The sequence below is a fragment of the Syngnathus typhle genome, linkage group LG21 (genome assembly GCF_033458585.1).
Source record: "Syngnathus typhle isolate RoL2023-S1 ecotype Sweden linkage group LG21, RoL_Styp_1.0, whole genome shotgun sequence".
In the NCBI taxonomy this organism is placed as follows: Eukaryota; Metazoa; Chordata; class Actinopteri; order Syngnathiformes; family Syngnathidae; genus Syngnathus; species Syngnathus typhle.
Window position 1 is genome coordinate 7,524,203 of NC_083758.1, and position 16,899 is coordinate 7,541,101.

General features: G+C 42.9%; 4 protein-coding genes across 4 annotated transcripts in view; 3 read left to right on the forward strand and 1 right to left on the reverse strand.

Annotated features, from left to right (window-relative positions):
- LOC133145597 (uncharacterized) overlaps positions 1–4,924 on the forward strand; it is a 208,818-nt gene extending 203,894 nt beyond the window's left edge. Inside the window, exon 4 of the transcript XR_009710950.1 lies at positions 4,225–4,924. The gene's annotated coding sequence lies outside the window, so the exon portion shown is untranslated. The remainder of the gene's footprint in view (positions 1–4,224) is intronic.
- Positions 4,925–5,168: 244 nt separating this feature from the next.
- Positions 5,169–8,201, forward strand: LOC133145601 (aldo-keto reductase family 1 member B1-like). The gene is made up of 10 exons (XM_061269233.1): positions 5,169–5,331; positions 6,120–6,287; positions 6,368–6,484; positions 6,551–6,628; positions 6,751–6,873; positions 7,149–7,255; positions 7,328–7,409; positions 7,561–7,644; positions 7,717–7,799; positions 7,868–8,201. The coding sequence occupies exons 1-10, from the start codon at positions 5,266–5,268 to the stop codon at positions 7,908–7,910; spliced, it is 951 nt and encodes a 316-aa protein (XP_061125217.1). The 5' UTR covers positions 5,169–5,265; the 3' UTR covers positions 7,911–8,201.
- A 375-nt stretch (positions 8,202–8,576) lies between these two features.
- Positions 8,577–10,312, reverse strand: dnajb9b (DnaJ heat shock protein family (Hsp40) member B9b). The gene is made up of 3 exons (XM_061269237.1): positions 10,168–10,312; positions 9,655–9,901; positions 8,577–9,521 (listed from the first exon to the last, which is right to left on the reverse strand). Exons 2-3 carry the CDS (start codon positions 9,869–9,871, stop codon positions 9,091–9,093), a joined length of 648 nt encoding a protein of 215 aa, XP_061125221.1. The 5' UTR covers positions 9,872–9,901; positions 10,168–10,312; the 3' UTR covers positions 8,577–9,090.
- Positions 10,313–10,396: 84 nt separating this feature from the next.
- On the forward strand, positions 10,397–16,644 carry scyl2 (SCY1 like pseudokinase 2). The gene is made up of 18 exons (XM_061269224.1): positions 10,397–11,128; positions 11,756–11,952; positions 12,022–12,179; positions 12,271–12,415; positions 12,486–12,635; positions 12,706–12,927; positions 12,994–13,110; positions 13,188–13,313; positions 13,378–13,554; positions 13,731–13,853; positions 13,950–14,063; positions 14,141–14,273; positions 14,349–14,467; positions 14,536–14,636; positions 14,718–14,784; positions 14,865–14,942; positions 15,003–15,125; positions 15,223–16,644. The coding sequence occupies exons 2-18, from the start codon at positions 11,776–11,778 to the stop codon at positions 15,784–15,786; spliced, it is 2,694 nt and encodes an 897-aa protein (XP_061125208.1). The 5' UTR covers positions 10,397–11,128; positions 11,756–11,775; the 3' UTR covers positions 15,787–16,644.
- The last annotated feature ends 255 nt before the right edge of the window (positions 16,645–16,899 follow it).

The window sequence follows — 16,899 nt, forward strand, 5'->3', positions numbered from 1 at the left end:
CCTAAAGTAGACGTTTAAAATAGGTTTATTTATAAATCTAAAATAGACCAGAAATAGACGTCTAAAATAGGTTGATTTTTAGATCTAAAATAGGTTGATATATAGACATAAAATAGACGCCTAAATTAGGTTGATTTATAGACCCTTAGGTTGATTTATAGACCTAAAGTAGACGTTTAAAATAGATCTAAAATAGGTTGATATATAGACCAGAAATAGACGTCTACAATAGGTTGATTTTTAGATCTAAAATAGGTTGATATATAGACCTAAAATAGACGCCTAAATTAGGTTGATTTATAGACCCTTAGGTTGATTTATAGACCTAAAGTAGACGTCTAAAATAGGTTGATTTTTAGATCTAAAATAGGTTGATATATAGACCTAAAGTAGACGATTTATAGACCAGAAATAGACGTCTAAAATAGGTTGATTTTTAGATCTAAAATAGGTTGATATATAGACCTAAAATAGACACCTAAATTAGGTTGATTTATAGACCCTTAGGTTGATTTATAGACCTAAAGTAGACGTTTAAAATAGGTTCATTTATAGATCTAAAATAGGTTGATTTATAGACCAGAAATAGACGTCTAAAATAGGTTGATTTTTTAGATCTAAAAGAGGTTGATATATAGACCTAAAATAGACGCCTAGATTAGGTTGATGTATAGACCCTTAGGTTGATTTATAGACCTAACGTAGACGTTTAAAATAGGTTGATTTATAGACCAGAAATAGACGTCTAAAATAGGTTGATTTTTAGATCTAAAATAGGTTGATATATAGACCTAAAATAGACGTCTAAATTAGGTTGATTTATAGACCCTTAGGTTGATTTATAGACCTAAAGTAGACGTTTAAAATAGGTTAATTTATAGATCTAAAATAGACCAGAAATAGACGTCTAAAATAGGTTGATTTTTAGATCTAAAATAGGTTGATATATAGACCTAAAATAATAGCCTAAATTAGGTTGATTTATAGACCCTTAGGTTGATTTATAGACCTAAAGTAGACGTTTAAAATAGATCTAAAATAGGTTGATATATAGACCAGAAATAGACGTCTAAAATAGGTTGATTTTTAGATCTAAAATAGGTTGATATATAGACCTAAAATAGACGCCTAAATTAGGTTGATTTATAGACCCTTAGGTTGATTTATAGACCTAAAGTAGACGTTTAAAATAGGTTTATTTTTAGATCTAAAATAGGTTGATATATAGACCTAAAAAAGACGCCTAAATTAGGTTGATTTATAGACCCTTAGGTTGATTTATAGACCTAAAGTAGACGTTTAAAATAGGTTTATTTATAGATCTAAAATAGACCAGAAATAGACGTCTAAAATAGGTTGATCTTTAGATCTAAAATAGGTTGATATATAGACCTAAAATAGACGCCTAAATTAGGTTGATTTATAGACACTTAGGTTGATTTATAGACCTAAAGTAGACATTTAAAATAGGTTTATTTGTAGATCTAAAATAGACCAGAAATAGACGTCTAAAATAGGTTGATTTTTAGATCTAAAATAGGTTGATATATAGACCTAAAGTAGACGATTTATAGACCAGAAATAGAGGTCTAAAATAGGTTGATTTTTAGATCTAAAATAGGTTGATATATAGACCTAAAATAGACACCTAAATTAGGTTGATTTATAGACCCTTAGGTTGATTTATAGACCTAAAGTAGACGTTTAAAATAGGTTTATTTATAGATCTAAAATAGGTTGATTTATAGACCAGAAATAGACGTCTAAAATAGGTTGGTTTTTTAGATCTAAAAGAGGTTGATATATAGACCTAAAATAGACGCCTAGATTAGGTTGATGTATAGACCCTTAGGTTGATTTATAGACCTAACGTAGACGTTTAAAATAGGTTTATTTATAGATCTAAAATAGGTTGATTTATAGACCAGAAATAGACGTCTAAAATAGGTTGATTTTTAGATCTAAAATAGGTTGATATATAGACCTAAAATAGACGTCTAAATTAGGTTGATTTATAGACCCTTAGGTTGATTTATAGACCTAAAGTAGACGTTTAAAATAGGTTAATTTATAAATCTAAAATAGACCAGAAATAGACGTCTAAAATAGGTTGATTTTTAGATCTAAAATAGGTTGATATATAGACCTAAAATAATAGCCTAAATTAGGTTGATTTATAGACCCTTAGGTTGATTTATAGACCTAAAGTAGACGTTTAAAATAGATCTAAAATAGGTTGATATATAGACCAGAAATAGACGTCTAAAATAGGTTGATTTTTAGATCTAAAATAGGTTGATATATAGACCTAAAATAGACGCCTAAATTAGGTTGATTTATAGACCCTTAGGTTGATTTATAGACCTAAAGTAGACGTTTAAAATAGGTTTATTTTTAGATCTAAAATAGGTTGATATATAGACCTAAAAAAGACGCCTAAATTAGGTTGATTTATAGACCCTTAGTTTGATTTATAGACCTAAAGTAGACGTTTAAAATAGGTTTATTTATAGATCTAAAATAGGTTGATTTATAGACCAGAAATAGACGTCTAAAATAGGTTGGTTTTTTAGATCTAAAAGAGGTTGATATATAGACCTAAAATAGACGCCTAGATTAGGTTGATGTATAGACCCTTAGGTTGATTTATAGACCTAACGTAGACGTTTAAAATAGGTTTATTTATAGATCTAAAATAGGTTGATTTATAGACCAGAAATAGACGTCTAAAATAGGTTGATTTTTAGATCTAAAATAGGTTGATATATAGACCTAAAATAGACGCCTAAATTAGGTTGATTTATAGACCCTTAGGTTGATTTATAGACCTAAAGTAGACGTTTAAAATAGGTTTAATTATAAATCTAAAATAGACCAGAAATAGACGTCTAAAATAGGTTGATTTTTAGATCTAGAATAGGTTGATATATAGACATAAAATAGACGCCTAAATTAGGTTGATTTATAGACCCTTAGGTTGATTTATAGACCTAAAGTAGACGTTTAAAATAGATCTAAGGTCTATATATCAACCTATTTTAGATCTAAAAATAAACCTATTTTAAACGTCTACTTTAGGTCTATAAATCAACCTAAGGGTCTATAAATCAACCTAATTTAGGCGTCTATTTTAGGTCTATATATCAACCTATTTTAGATCTAAAAATCAACCTATTTTAGACGTCTATTTTTTGTTTAAAACTCAACCTATTTTAGACGTCTATTTTTGGTTTAATAATCAACCTATTTTAGACGTCTATTTTTGGTTTAAAAATCAACCTTTTTTAGACGTCTATTTTTGGTTTAGAATTCAACCTATTTAATACATCTATGTTTGGTTTAAAAATCAACCTTGTTTAGTCAATTTTTGGTTTAAAAATCAACCTTTTTTAAACGTCTATTTTTGGTCTGAAAATCAACTTAATTTTATCTTTATCAGTGGTACAGGAATAACCAATTCACATGTACGGATCAATACTACAATATGCAAATTCAAAGGCACTCCAACAGTTGTTTTTGTCCGGGTGACGTCCGAGAGAGCTCAATCAAGACCGAAATGGATGTGAAGGGCCTGGAAGAGGTTGCCTTGCTTAAATAAAAGCAATATTTTAGGGGGGGGGGGAAGTACACCCACTACAAAATTAGATGCCGACTGTCTTGAGAGGACACACTAGAATAACAATGCTCAGAGATTCTGTGAAGAATTGATTTAAACGAGTTTTACTAGTTAGGCAGAATTTCTTCTAATATTGTTTTTATTTTGTTAGTTTTTATTGTGATTAAATTTGCAAAGGGAAATTGAAATTTAGATTGCAGCCTCATCGCAAACCTGCTTAATGAAATTTCCTGCGTTGTACAGCAAATGAAATTCAATTCAGCAAAAACTAAAATGGCTAATTAACTGGATATGACTTTTTTTTTTTTTGATCATGTAGTCAGTCAAATTTGACTCATAATGGGAATTCCCATCCAATGAAATCCATGGCGCTATATCAAAAATCTGTAGAAATTCTGCTGAAAACTAAAGTCCCTTTGTGGAAATCAAAAAGCTTTCGCACATCTTTCACTGTGCTTTGGCGACCCCTTGTGTCTGTCAAATGACACTTTGTGTCATTAAAGTTTCTTGTTGGAAAGGTGAGCTGACTTCTGTTCAAACTCTTCTGAAAAGCCACTTGGTTCTTCAAATAGCTGGTCATTTTCTCCCTGGTTCTTTTCTTCTAATAGATGCTTGGCCTGAACAAAACAGTGTCAGTGGCGTCTTGGGCTTTTGATGAAGGCAGCATGTGGCCACGTTTGATTCCAGTGGCCACTTTGACAGTTTGGAGGCTGTCTGAAGTGAGATCAGAGACGCAAGAGGGCCCGGAGAAGCAGACGTCCAGCCGGGGGAGAAGATCAGAGCGGACATTGTGAAGTACACAGCGTTACTGGCTCCTGCAACTTTTCCCTTTGTATATATATATATATTTTTTTTGTCAAATATATATTTAGTAGCACCTTTCTCTGCAGCTCTCATGGTTCAAATAAAGAACTGTGAGGGTTTTATCTGATTTTAACCAAAGAGCCCTGGCAAGTTGTAAGACACTATTATTTTTTTTAATTTATAAGCTAAATCTTCTGAGCTCAAGGAACTTTGTTGCCGTTTCAAACGACGTTTTGGCTCCAGCTAGGCAAGAACACGCCACAACGCAGGATGATGACCTTAAGTAGTACAAGAAAGGACTTGTTTTATTTATGCATACCAACAAAGAACAATAAGCTCGAAACCAGAGTTGTCAAACTCGTTTCCACTGCGGGAATTAACCATCTGTTCAAAAATGACCGTTTCCTGCACCAAACCAAACTGCTTGTTTAATTAATACTAACTTGTTTCGTTTACAATTAATAATAAATAACATATTTCATTCCATTAAAGACCCAAACGCAATGCTGGTGTACTGTCTCCCTCCTGTGGCAAAAGTTGGAACAACAAGTAGTTTTTTTTTCAGCCGTGATAAATCGCCATATCATCTAGTTAACGCCATTCACGTAAATTATTATAATTATTGATTATATAACAGTCGAAATGTATGACTAATATTTTATGCGTGAAACCACTGAATCACTGCACTGTTTGATTTCACGCCTGGGGCAACCTGCAAGGCATTACTAATCAATCGACGATGCCTGCCTGCTCTGTCACACATAAATAAACGAACGCGCACGTCACACGCGCACACCTCGCCTCCACTTGTTGCCGAACTGAGTATCACTCGTCTTTCGGAAGCAATGGCAACGACCGTGAAGCTTTCCACCGGTGCGCTTATGCCCATCGTCGGGCTGGGGACATGGAAGGTGAGTGATCCGTCATGGCCATTTTCTTGGATTTCGTGCAAAGTTACGAGTTGCTTTCTTTGGGTGTAACTACTTCAAAATGGCAAACAGGCGTGGTAATCGCCACTTAAATTTAGACTGCAGAGCGTTGCGTCACGGAAATAAACTCACCGAGTGATATTAAATTGCGTGGGGGGGGAAAAATGAACAATCGGACTTGAAGCTAACGGTAGCTAATGCTAACAGCTATTCAGTCTCGGTGGATGATGATTGAATTGATGTTGTCATTCAATTTGACGGTGCAGGCTGATTCTTTTGGGTTTGCACTTCCACTATCGTTCAAAAGTTTGGGGTCACAAAATTGTTTGGGTGACCCCAAACTTTTGAACGGTAGTGTATATATTTATTTAGATAATTATTTATAGGTTATATATATAATGTTCTGTGTAAAAAATCTTATAATATATATGTATACTTGTATTCATAGATTATATATAATCTTATACAAATATAAGATATCATTTATAATATTTAATTCATAATATTTTATTATAATATTTACACTACCGTTCAAAAGTTTGGGGTCACCCAAACAATTTTGTGACCCCAAACTTTTGAACGGTAGTGTGTATATATAACAGTTTATTTTCATGCATTCATAACATTCCAAAGCTTTTTCTGTCTCAAGGAGCCTTGAGGTAAATCTTTCACATGTTTGGTCTTTTTTTGTGTCACGAGGTTAAAACTATGATCTACATTTTTTTTTTTTTTTTTAAGTAATGAATATTCCCTCAATCGTTCTCTTCTAGTCTGAACCTGGTCAAGTGACTGCAGCAGTGAAAGCAGCCATATCAGCGGGCTACCGGCACATCGATGGGGCTGCCATTTATCGGAACGAGGCGGAGGTGGGCGATGGAATCCAGGCCATGATCAAGGACGGTGGAGTCAAGCGAGAGGACCTTTTCATTGTTAGCAAGGTAAGAAAGCCATGGGATGGAGTTTCAGATCTAGCTGGATGCTTCTTAATGTTCCTCGCTTCATTTTTTTAACCCCGTAGCTGTGGTGCACCTACCATGAAAAGTCCATGGTCAGGCAAGCTTGTGAGAAGACCCTGAGCGATCTCAAATTGGGCTACCTCGACCTCTATCTGGTGCACTGGCCAATGGGATTCAAGGTAAATGCTGCAGGTCTCATCCGCTATTGTCCCAGTTTTTAAAGTCATCTCTTTGGACTTGTGTAGCCCGGCGACGAGATGTTTCCTTTGGACAGCAACGACGAAATCATTCCCGACGATACCGACTACCTGCAGACATGGGAGGTGAGTTAAAAGCTTGCCATAGTCATCAAATACTGGGACAGGATTTGGATCACAATGCGGGATCATCCGGTATAGACCCTTGTGGAACTCCTCAGAGCACACAAAAACATTTTGTGTTTAAGGGAATGGAGGAGCTGGTCGATGCCGGTCTGGTCAAAGCCATCGGGGTCTCCAATTTCAACCGGGATCAGATTGAGCGTCTTCTCAACAAGCCGGGCCTCAAGTACAAGCCGGCCAATAATCAGGTGCAGCAACTCAAGATGGACCCGTTTCTTGTCTAGAAATACAAAAGACATTCCAAAAAAAAAGAAAAAATAAATTATTTTGTAATTCCCATAAGTTTAATGCCATTTCCCCCCCTTAGGCTAAGCTAATGCGCTTAGTCTGTTGTTTCCCCCGTCTGCTTTAGATTGATCCTGCCTCATATTAAATTAAGCCACCGTTTTCTTCTCTGGCCTCCAGCCGTTGTACAAAATGTTGATGGCAATTGTGCCCGCTGTTGTACTTTTGTGCCTTGAAGGTGGAGTGCCACCCATTCTTGAGCCAGGAAAAGCTGATCAACTACTGCCACTCAAAGGGCATCACCGTGACAGCCTACAGTCCACTCGGCTCCCCGGCCAGACCCTGGTAGGTCCTCAAAGGGGGATCGGGAAGTTTCTTTTCAAAATGCGACTGAGTACGCCGGGCGCGCTTTTGCAGGGCCAAACCCGACGAGCCTTCGCTTTTGGAGGACCCTAACGTCACGGCCATAGCCAAAAAGCACAACAAAACATCTGCTCAGGTACAGCGGCACCATCTGTTTTGAATGATGATAAAATATTAACTAGGGCTGAATAATGAATTGAATTAAAAATCATAATTGGAGGAGGGGGGGGGGGAATAGATGGTTTCTGTGGTTCAGCCCAAGTGTTGATGTCGGAATCTCAACTCAGGTCCTGATCCGCTTCCACGTCCAGAGGAATGTGGTGGTGATTCCCAAATCGGTCACACCTCACCGCATCCAAGAGAATTTCAAGGCAAGACACACAAATGCCCTCTTTGCCTCGCACGCCCGGCCGAGCGCCTTATCGATTTTTCACCCTTTGCAGGTGTTTGACTTCCAACTCAGCGATGAGGACATGAAGACCATTTCAGGATTCAATCGGAATTGGCGAGTCTGTCCGATGCAGTGGTGAGTGTACGGACGAAATGTTCAGAATTTGTTGTATGGGTTATTAATTGACTTATCCTGGCCTCCAGGAGCATCAAGCACAAGGACTACCCCTTCCACGCTGAGTTCTGATGTGGGAAAATGGCAAGCAGTGGTGTGAATTTCGGCACTGTTAGAAAAATGGAGTTATCTGTTATCTTCGCGTTGGCAATTCACAATACATTTTCCCCACCCATGTGTCCATTTGAACACTTCCCCTTATTTGCAAGTCATATGTGCCACTTGTGACTGTTGGCGTTGCTGAGTCATGTGTATTACTTGTGATGGCGTTGCCTCATTTGTTTTCACTTTGTCCCGCGTGTGCCAAATTAGCACGAGGGATTACGCCAATATTGTGTGTTACAATAAAATAGTGCCAGCCAATGGAGAGCATTCTAATAAGAAGACTTTGCATTTGGTGATATGCCAACTGAGCGAAATTATTTTCATTTCAAGTTGATTCTGCAGGAAAACCAACATAGCTGTAGTAAATGAGTTTTGGCGCCGCTTAGTGGTTGACTGGCGTCATGACACTAAGAGCCTTTTTTATCCCCTTAAGCAACGTAGTTAATTTCGCACGAGAAACTTCAATTGTCGACTGCACTTCTCAAAGCGACCACAAGACGGCGACAGTGTAACGCCTCATAAAGCTACAATGTTCTGGCGTCACCCTTGTCCATCCTAAATTCCACAAACGCTAAAATTGTTAGATAAACAGTCATAGCATAGTTTTAAAAATAATCACGCACAGATAAAGAATAAAGAGCCGCATCCTGTTGCAACTTTATTCCATTTTCAAACATCTTCCAATACACACACACACTCTCACACACGCACACACTCAAAAGTGCAGAGATTATTAAGACAGCACTGTCTGTGCAGAATAGGCAACATGAAAAGCAAAACGCGCTGAATATTGCACATGATCAGCTTGAGGTTTTTTTGAGTTTTTAAACATGAAAATATTGGAAAATATCTCCAGCAAAATATTGCATAAGTGCTTGTTTTTTTGTTTGTTTTTTTTCCCCTCCTCTCGTCATTCAAATGGATCTTTTTTCAGTCCTGGCTTGTTCAAATACAAAGAGCCCAGTGCAGCTTGTTGAAGCTAAGATTGCACGAGCTTCTGTCGATTCCTGAGCAAGTAAACAAGCTGACCTAATTGGAAGTGACTGAAATCCCACTTTGTTCCTTGAATACAAATCTCATAGTGAAAGTCACCCAAAACCACGTGATAAATTGCCACACTAAACCCACCAGCTCCCCACTCCCTCTTTCAGGAGCACTCTGTGAAGGTCGTCACCATGTTGCCCCTCCTTTGCGTCACTGTCCTGCAGTGCTGCTTGGTAGAACTTTGGAATCTGCCGTCATTCCTGGTAGTGTGAGCGTTAAAGGAGAACATCTTCTCCAAGTCCTCAAACATGTCATCAAACAGTCCCCCTCCTCCTCCAAAGGTACGCCTCTGTTGGTTCCCCGAGGCCTCGTGGAAGAACCTCTGGTGCGCTTGATGATGATGGGTGTGGAAGTGTTGCTGCTGCTGCTGCTGCTGCTGACCGAAAAAGTCAAAGTCCTTGAAGATGTCGTCCATGTTGAACGAGCGGTGGTGCTGCCGGAAGTTGTGATTTGCATTTCCTCCGTGCGCCGTCTGGCCGCGGCCGAACTGGTCGTACTCTCGTCGTCTCTTATCATCTGATAATGTCTCGTACGCTGAGGTAAGACAACAAGTGTCGTGAGTTTTGTGAAAACAAATTCAAACTTGTCGCTTGCGGAAATGCATCTATAAGCAAGCTGTTGTGGAACTTGCAGAATTATGACGTCACACCAGGACCCGAGATCTTACCCTCAGCTATTTCTCTGAACTTGGCCTCGGCGTCCGGACCCTTATTTCGGTCCGGGTGGTGCTTGAGTGCCAGCTTATGGAAGGCTTTCTTGATCTGGCGCTCCGAGGCGTCCTTGGGCACCCCCAGGATGTCGTAGTAGTCCCTCTTGGCTAAGATGAACTCGGAGATGAGCAAGATATGAAAGGCGAGCAGCAACACGCACTGCGCCGTGGCCATGACTGCTTTGGGGCTTCTTTTGTTGGGCACCTTTAGCGGACGAGAACAATTTTGTTCACTTTAAATACGTTGAGGGAGAGTTTACTAATAGAGTACGATTAAAGAACCATTACGGTCAAATGTTTTGGGGTAGTTTTTAAACGTCACCCTTCCGAATTGAGTCGTTTACCCTCAGGATTAAGAAAACGACAACTCGCCATTTTGGATGGAAAGTGAGAACGTTTGGTTATCTTAGTTTCTACATAAAATGGAGCTCGGTTAAGTACTTCAAGAATAAATTGTTGAGTGTGGCTTACCTGGGTCACCAAAGAAGCCAGGGACACTGCGGAGTGGTGCTGACAGCTCCAGCTGATATGACGCCGCAAGCTCAGGTTTGTTGACGAAATGCATTCCTGAGAGCGAGCACCACGACTCGCAACGCTATTGGCCCATTCAGCGGACGCAGTGACTCAGAGCCCTCCGATTGGTCGAAATTGTCCACGTACCTCCACGAAACAGAAATGAGTCAAGAGCACTTTATCATGTGTTTCCGGTTTCGTTTTACAAAACAGACGTGCCGTCGGCCAATTTGGTCTGGATTCAGGAGAGTCGGGTTCGAGTTCCTGTTCTCATATTCATTTGGTTGCTCGGATTCAGGATGAGTGAGTCATTGCGTATTCAGTGACCTAAGTTGACGAGACAAACTAGATCATTAGTTGTTGCGCCGGCGGCGACCTGGGTGGGAGGTGCGCGCCTGTCTGCGGCGGGTGCATGTGACCGACCACAAGGGGTCACTGCAGTAGTGATGTGGATTCCAGTTCTTTTAAGTGAACTAAATCTTTAGAATCAGTTCACTTAAAAGATTCGTTCAAAGAAAATCGGTGCACTTAACGAGGGCATCACACGGACAATTCATTCGCGACTCACTCTATCAATATGACCAAATCTACTGTATTCAAACAGGCTTTGGTCGAATGGTTAACGTCATTGCCTTCGATAAGATGGAATCGTGCTTCGAGACATTTCCATTTTCATGGGCTTCTTTTCTTGAGTATTGCAAAATAGTGAGCCGCCCAGACATCCGTGACGTCACCTTTGCTCCATCAAAGCCGGAAGTAGCATTGTCAGACGTCCTAGCATGCTAGCATGCTAGCACATTCTGCAGGCTACGTGAAAGAAAATATGAGGGCTGTGAATCGCACACGCCAGTGACAGCGCTCCTCGGGGAGTGGGCTTTTTCCCAAGGAGTCACCTGGAGACATCTCGTCCTGCATTCGTGTAAGTTACCGCGAGGAGACCAAATGGCAGTTTGCGACTCTTGATCGATACGACTTTGGTGTTACTGCGCATTGTCAGCTAGTTAGCTTCGCTTCACGACTGCCGCGGTCGGTGAGTCACTCCAGGGATGTTAAATCGAAATATTTAATCAACAACTCAAAGTGTGCTTTAACTTCACGGCTTGTACAAATGTCAGCGAGCTGCTGCTGCTGTTGTAAGCGAGCCAGGGGGTCGGTCACCTGTCCTAGCCACGACGAGCTCGGCATCAATAATGCTACTTACGTGATTGATTCTTTTTCAAATATGATTGAACTCATCACCAATGTGTTTAAATTACCACTGAAAATGTTTCTGGATTGATTTCTTATTAGATTTCCAAGTGATTGCAAAATGACAATATGTCTACCTCCATCTAATAAGATGCTTAATTTAGCCCACTGCACAGTGACATCAACATTTATTCAACTTATTTCAGACTTATCGTTGCGTAACCTGGCTTCAACTTCCCTTTTCAATCGTTTTGAAAGCCTTATTTGGCGAGACGTAGCTCAAAGACATTTCTTGTGAAAAAAAAAAAAAAAAGATCAACTTACCTAACCTCCGAACCGGGCCCGTTCTTCCTTCCAGCTGCCCGCTCCGGCCTCAACATGGAGTCCATGCTGAACAAGCTGAAGAGCACCGTCACCAAAGTGACGGCCGACGTCACGAGCGCCGTCATGGGCAACCCGGTCACGCGAGAGTTCGAAGTGGGCCGACACATCGCCAGCGGCGGTCCGGGGATGTGCTGGAGGATCTACAACGGCACTAAGAAGTCCACCAAGCAGGTGCGTCGTATGGTACCGCCTCCTTCGTAGGAATCGAATTGCTCACAGGATGTTTTGGGGCATTTCCAGGAAGTGGCCGTATTCGTTTTTGATAAGAAGATGATTGACAAGTACCAGAAGTTTGACAAGGACCAAATCTTTGACTCCCTGAAGCGAGGGGTGCAACAGCTGACCCGACTGCGACACCCCCGTCTCTTGACCGTTCAGCATCCTCTGGAGGAGTCTCGGTGATTCACCCGTCGTCGTAGCCACAAGTAACTTTCTTCAGGTCCTGCTCGTTTCGACAGATCGGTAAACGTGTCAATGTTCCTTCTCCAGTGACTGTCTGGCCTTCTGCACGGAGCCGGTCTTCGCCAGTCTGTCCAACGTGCTGGGCCACTGGGACAACCTGCCTAGCCCCGTGCCCAACGACATCAAGGAGTACAAGTTGTACGACGTGGAAACCAAGTACGGCCTGCTCCAGGTGAGAGGAAAATCCCCAAACACTATCGGATTCAAAATCGGGTCTTTGAGTCTTCTTTTGTCATTTTTAGATCTCGGAGGGTTTGTCCTTCCTGCACAGTGGAGTAAAGATGGTCCACGGGAACTTGTGTCCGGAGAACATCATTCTCAATAAGAGTGGATCGTGGAAAATTATGGGCTTTGATTTCAGTATTTCATCCATTAACCCGTCAGACGCTGATGTGAGCGAAAAGAGACACAATCCACTTTTTCGAAACGAGTTCAAATCATAAGATGAGTTTTTGTCCACAGCCCAAATACTCGTGTAAGGAATGGGAACCCAACCTGCCGCCGCTGTGCCTGCCCAACCCCGAGTACCTGGCGCCCGAATACATCCTGTCGGTCAGCTGCGACACGGCCTCCGATATGTACTCGCTGGGCGTGGTGGCGCACGCCATCTTCAACGAGGGCAAGCCCGTCTTCGCCGTCAACAAGCACGACATCTTCAAAAGCTTCAGCCGGCAGTTGGATCAGGTGACCGCCGGCCGAGGGAGGACCACGCAAACCGCTTGACGTGCTGATGATTTTGTTTTGTCGCAGCTCACCAACATAAATCCGGCGCTGTTGAACAAGATTCCAGAGGAGGTGCGCGACCACGTGAAAATGCTCCTCAGCGTCACGCCCAACGTGCGCCCCGACGCCGACCAGATGACCAAGGTCGGCCTCGGCGCCCGGTACCGCATCATCCTCGCCCCGCGCCCGTCTAATAGATTTCTCCCGCCCGAATGAAACAGATTCCGTTTTTCGACGACGTGGGGGCGGTGACGCTGCAGTACTTTGACTCGCTCTTCCAGAGAGATAATCTGCAGAAGTCACAGTTCTACAAGAGCCTCCCCAAAGTCCTGCCCAAACTCCCCAAGGTAAACCTCGACGAATGGCAGGATGAGAACGGAAAACGGGACTTTGCCGCTTTGTCTCCGTAAGAGAGTGGTGGTGTACCGCATCCTTCCCTCGCTCACCTCGGAGTTCGTCAACCCGGACATGGTCCCCTTCGTGCTGCCCAACGTGCTGCTCATCGCCGAGGAGTGCACCAAGGACGAGTACGTCCGCTTCATCCTGCCCGACCTCACGCCCGTCTTCAAGCAGCAGGAGCCCGTCCAGGTAGACCACACACGCGCACTCGCCATCGGAGCCGCCCGCTTCGTCTCTTTATCCGACGTGTCTTTCTATCTCCTCCCATGCTTCTTAAGGCTAGTAACATGGTAGGTGCTCAGCCAGTGTTTGACCTTCTTGCACAGGAAATGCTTTTCTAACTCCCGCCTGTGCCCCCCATGCAGATTCTGCTGATCTTCCTGCAAAAAATGGACCTGCTCTTGACCAAAACGCCGGCCGAGGACATCAAGAACAGCGTGCTGCCGATGGTTTACCGAGCCCTGGAAGCACCTTCTATGCAGATCCAGGTGGCCATTTTGTGTCTTTGCCAGCACAGCGGGACGACTTCTGCAGAAATAGTTGTTTCGAGTTTGACCCGATTTATGCGCTGCGCCGTCTTCCAGGAGCTGTGCCTCAACATCATCCCGACGTTCATCAACCTGATCGACTACCCCTCCATTAAGAACTCCCTCATCCCTCGCGTCAAGTCCGCCTGCCTGCAGACGTCCTCGCTCGCCGTGAGTCTTTTTCCGCCCACACCGGAAACGCACGCACGCGAGCCCGCCGTGACGTTTCCCTTCCCGTGGCCGCGTAGGTGCGCGTCAACTCGCTGGTGTGTCTCGGGAAGATCCTGGAGTACATGGACAAGTGGTTTGTCATTGATGAGGTCCTGCCCTTCCTGCAGCAGATCCCCTCCCGGGAGCCGGCGGTGCTCATGGGAATCCTGGGTGAGCTTTTAATCCTCAGCTTCCTGATTTTTTTTTTTTTTTGGACGGGGCGCCACCTCACTGTCACCTCTTTAGGAATCTACAAGTGCACCTTCAGTCACAAGAAGCTGGGCATCCCCAAGGAGAACCTGGCTGCCAAGACTCTGCCGTACTTGGTTTCACTTAGCATTGACAACAACCTCAACCTTAATCAGGTAGGATTTTTTTTTTTTTTTTGGTATAAAATCAAGGTTTCAGACATTAAATGTATTTTTCATTTCAGTTCAATTCGTTCATGGTGGTCATCCGAGAGATGCTGAGCCGCATGGAGGCCGAGCACAAGACCAAACTGGAGCAGCTGCACATCATGCAGGAGCAGCAGAGGTAATTTACATTTGAAACGTTGACAACAGAAAAAAAAGCGGCCTTCTTCCTCTATAATTGCTTCCCGTCGTCTCCCGTCAGGAGTTTGAACATCTCCGGCACAGAGAAGCCATCAGAGGAGACCAAGGGCCCGCCGTCGTCGCACCAGGTGAGTTTATTTCCCCCGTCGACAGCAAGAAACGTTACCTTCATTTCATTGTTAATCAAAGCACAATTATGTTTTTTCAGATCGATGACATCTTCGGCAGCACGGGGCTGAACGGCAAGGAGAACGGATCATCGGCGGCACCCCCGCAGCCTAACAGAGTAAGATGACCACTTTTGTTTTTCTTTTTACGAGCATCTGGTCATCAACGCTCTCTTTAGATGTCTCTGACTCTGGAGGAGAAGCAGCGACTGGCTAAGGAGCAGGAGCAGGCGGCCAAACTGCGGAGTCAGAAGCCACTGGCGCCACAGAGTATCAAACCGACCACGTCTGCCAACTCGCAGGTATTTTATTTTTTTTGGCAATCTATCACTTCGACACACTTCCTTGACACTGATTATTCTACTACTCTATTTCTTGTCCTTTTTTTTTCCCCCCCAGGCAAAAGATCTGACCAGCAGCCTGTTCACCAACATGGCGTCCCTGAACAGTATGTCCTTGAGCAACACGCCTCGAGCACCTATGGCACCCGCCGCCGTGTCCACCTTCCCCTCGTCCTCCTCCATGGGCCCCCCGGTGTCCAACGGCTTCAACCCGGCCATGGGCTTTCCCGCCCCGGGCGTCGGGATGAGCATGAGGCCGCCGGGTTCCGCCGTCTACGGTGGCGGCATGGCCTCCACCACCAGCACCCCCAACTTTGGCGCCCTGGCCCAGAACCAAGGCCAGATGAACATGTCAGCGCTAGACAGCCTTTTCACGTCCAACAAGCCCAAAGTCTCCCTCAACCAAATGGCGCCCTTAGGCGGAACCCCTTGGCTGGGCCAGTTCTCTCCGGGGCAGAACGCTCAGCCCGCTTTGCAGGGGGCTCCGTCGGCGGCATTCGGGATGCAAGCGAACCCTTTTTTCAGCCCGCAGAACTTCTCTCAAACTACCGCTGGCGCCAACCAAAGCGGACTGAAGCACGGCACGTCCGCCAACACCGACCTGAAAGACTTGTTTGGCTGATAGGATCCACTGTGAAGTAGAGAGGAAAGGTCCACTTTTGCTGTGTCTCTTTTTGATCGCGCTCACATTCTGCACCTCATTTGTATTTGAAGGGCGGGCAACGTGTCACTTCTTGTATGCTGTCTTCTACAAAGCTGTGGGTTTCTTACTCTTTTCTACTTGATGTTCTTAAGGGGAGTCGAGAGTTACTTTTTGAATCGGAGTTACCTTATTCAGACTCTCTGAGGACATCCGGGAGGGAGGTAGCTGGACGTGTAGCATCCGGCAAGTTTTCCACCACCGCTTCCATGGCAACAGTCTGCAGCAGCAGTGACCTAATCCACCCATTTCCACTTCTTTTAAATGCAGTACGACTGAAGTATCACTTGTCGCTAGATTGCTAATGCTAACAAGGTGCATTGTAGGCTCTTGTGCCTTACAGGGTTAAACTTGTATTGATTGTCTTTTTTTTCCGCCCCCTCCCAATTTGACCAATTTAGCTTTTGTCTTCAAATCATTCCTCTTTTACACATCTTGAATTTTAAATAGTAAATGAAGTCTATCTATTTAGTTCTGTGCACTTTTCAAAAACGTTTTAATCTGATGCTCCTCTACAGTTTTAGTTGTGTGTGTGTGAGAGAATTTGAGAGGCCTTAGGTGATGACGCTTGTGCAATATTAATGATTCTTTGTGATGGTTCATACTGGACTGATTGGCCACACAGCTCATTAAATACCGTTTCCGTTGAAAGCTTCTGGTCATTCCAATTTTGCATCTCTCAAACTCTACTGCTGGCATTTGTGTGTTATCTGTGATTTCATAATGATCTAAGGTGGTTCAATGAAAACGTGTACATATAAAGGAAAATATACAATCGTTCGGGAGTGTGTATTTATTTTTGTGATGGGGTCAAGAAAAGTCGCCTAACTGCCATTTGCAATTCACACCACACATAATCATGACATATCTTTACTCGTTTACGTACAAAAAAAGGAAGACGTAAATGTGCAATAAAGTCTCCTACGATGACGAGAGTTATCATTTTATTCCTTAGTGAAGTCACATCCGTAAACAAAAACCTCATACATAAACCCAAAGGGAGCGTACCATTTTACGAAGGGGGGTACAGTAGTC

What these genes read in the sequence shown, in the direction of transcription:
- LOC133145601 (XM_061269233.1), top strand. Translation starts at nt 5,266, where the DNA reads ATGGCAACGACCGTGAAGCTTTCCACCGGTGCGCTTATGCCCATCGTC. An exon ending in ACCTTTTCATTGTTAGCAAG is followed by an intron (nt 6,288 to 6,367) that starts GTAAGAAAGCCA and finishes TTAACCCCGTAG; the next exon opens with CTGTGGTGCACCTACCATGA. An exon ending in ACTACCTGCAGACATGGGAG is followed by an intron (nt 6,629 to 6,750) that starts GTGAGTTAAAAG and finishes TTTGTGTTTAAG; the next exon opens with GGAATGGAGGAGCTGGTCGA.
- dnajb9b (XM_061269237.1), bottom strand. Translation starts at nt 9,871, where the DNA reads ATGGCCACGGCGCAGTGCGTGTTGCTGCTCGCCTTTCATATCTTGCTC. An exon ending in GTTCAGAGAAATAGCTGAGG is followed by an intron (nt 9,522 to 9,654) that starts GTAAGATCTCGG and finishes GTCTTACCTCAG; the next exon opens with CGTACGAGACATTATCAGAT.
- scyl2 (XM_061269224.1), top strand. Translation starts at nt 11,776, where the DNA reads ATGGAGTCCATGCTGAACAAGCTGAAGAGCACCGTCACCAAAGTGACG. An exon ending in CACCTTCTATGCAGATCCAG is followed by an intron (nt 13,854 to 13,949) that starts GTGGCCATTTTG and finishes GCCGTCTTCCAG; the next exon opens with GAGCTGTGCCTCAACATCAT. An exon ending in CACCCCCGCAGCCTAACAGA is followed by an intron (nt 14,943 to 15,002) that starts GTAAGATGACCA and finishes CGCTCTCTTTAG; the next exon opens with ATGTCTCTGACTCTGGAGGA.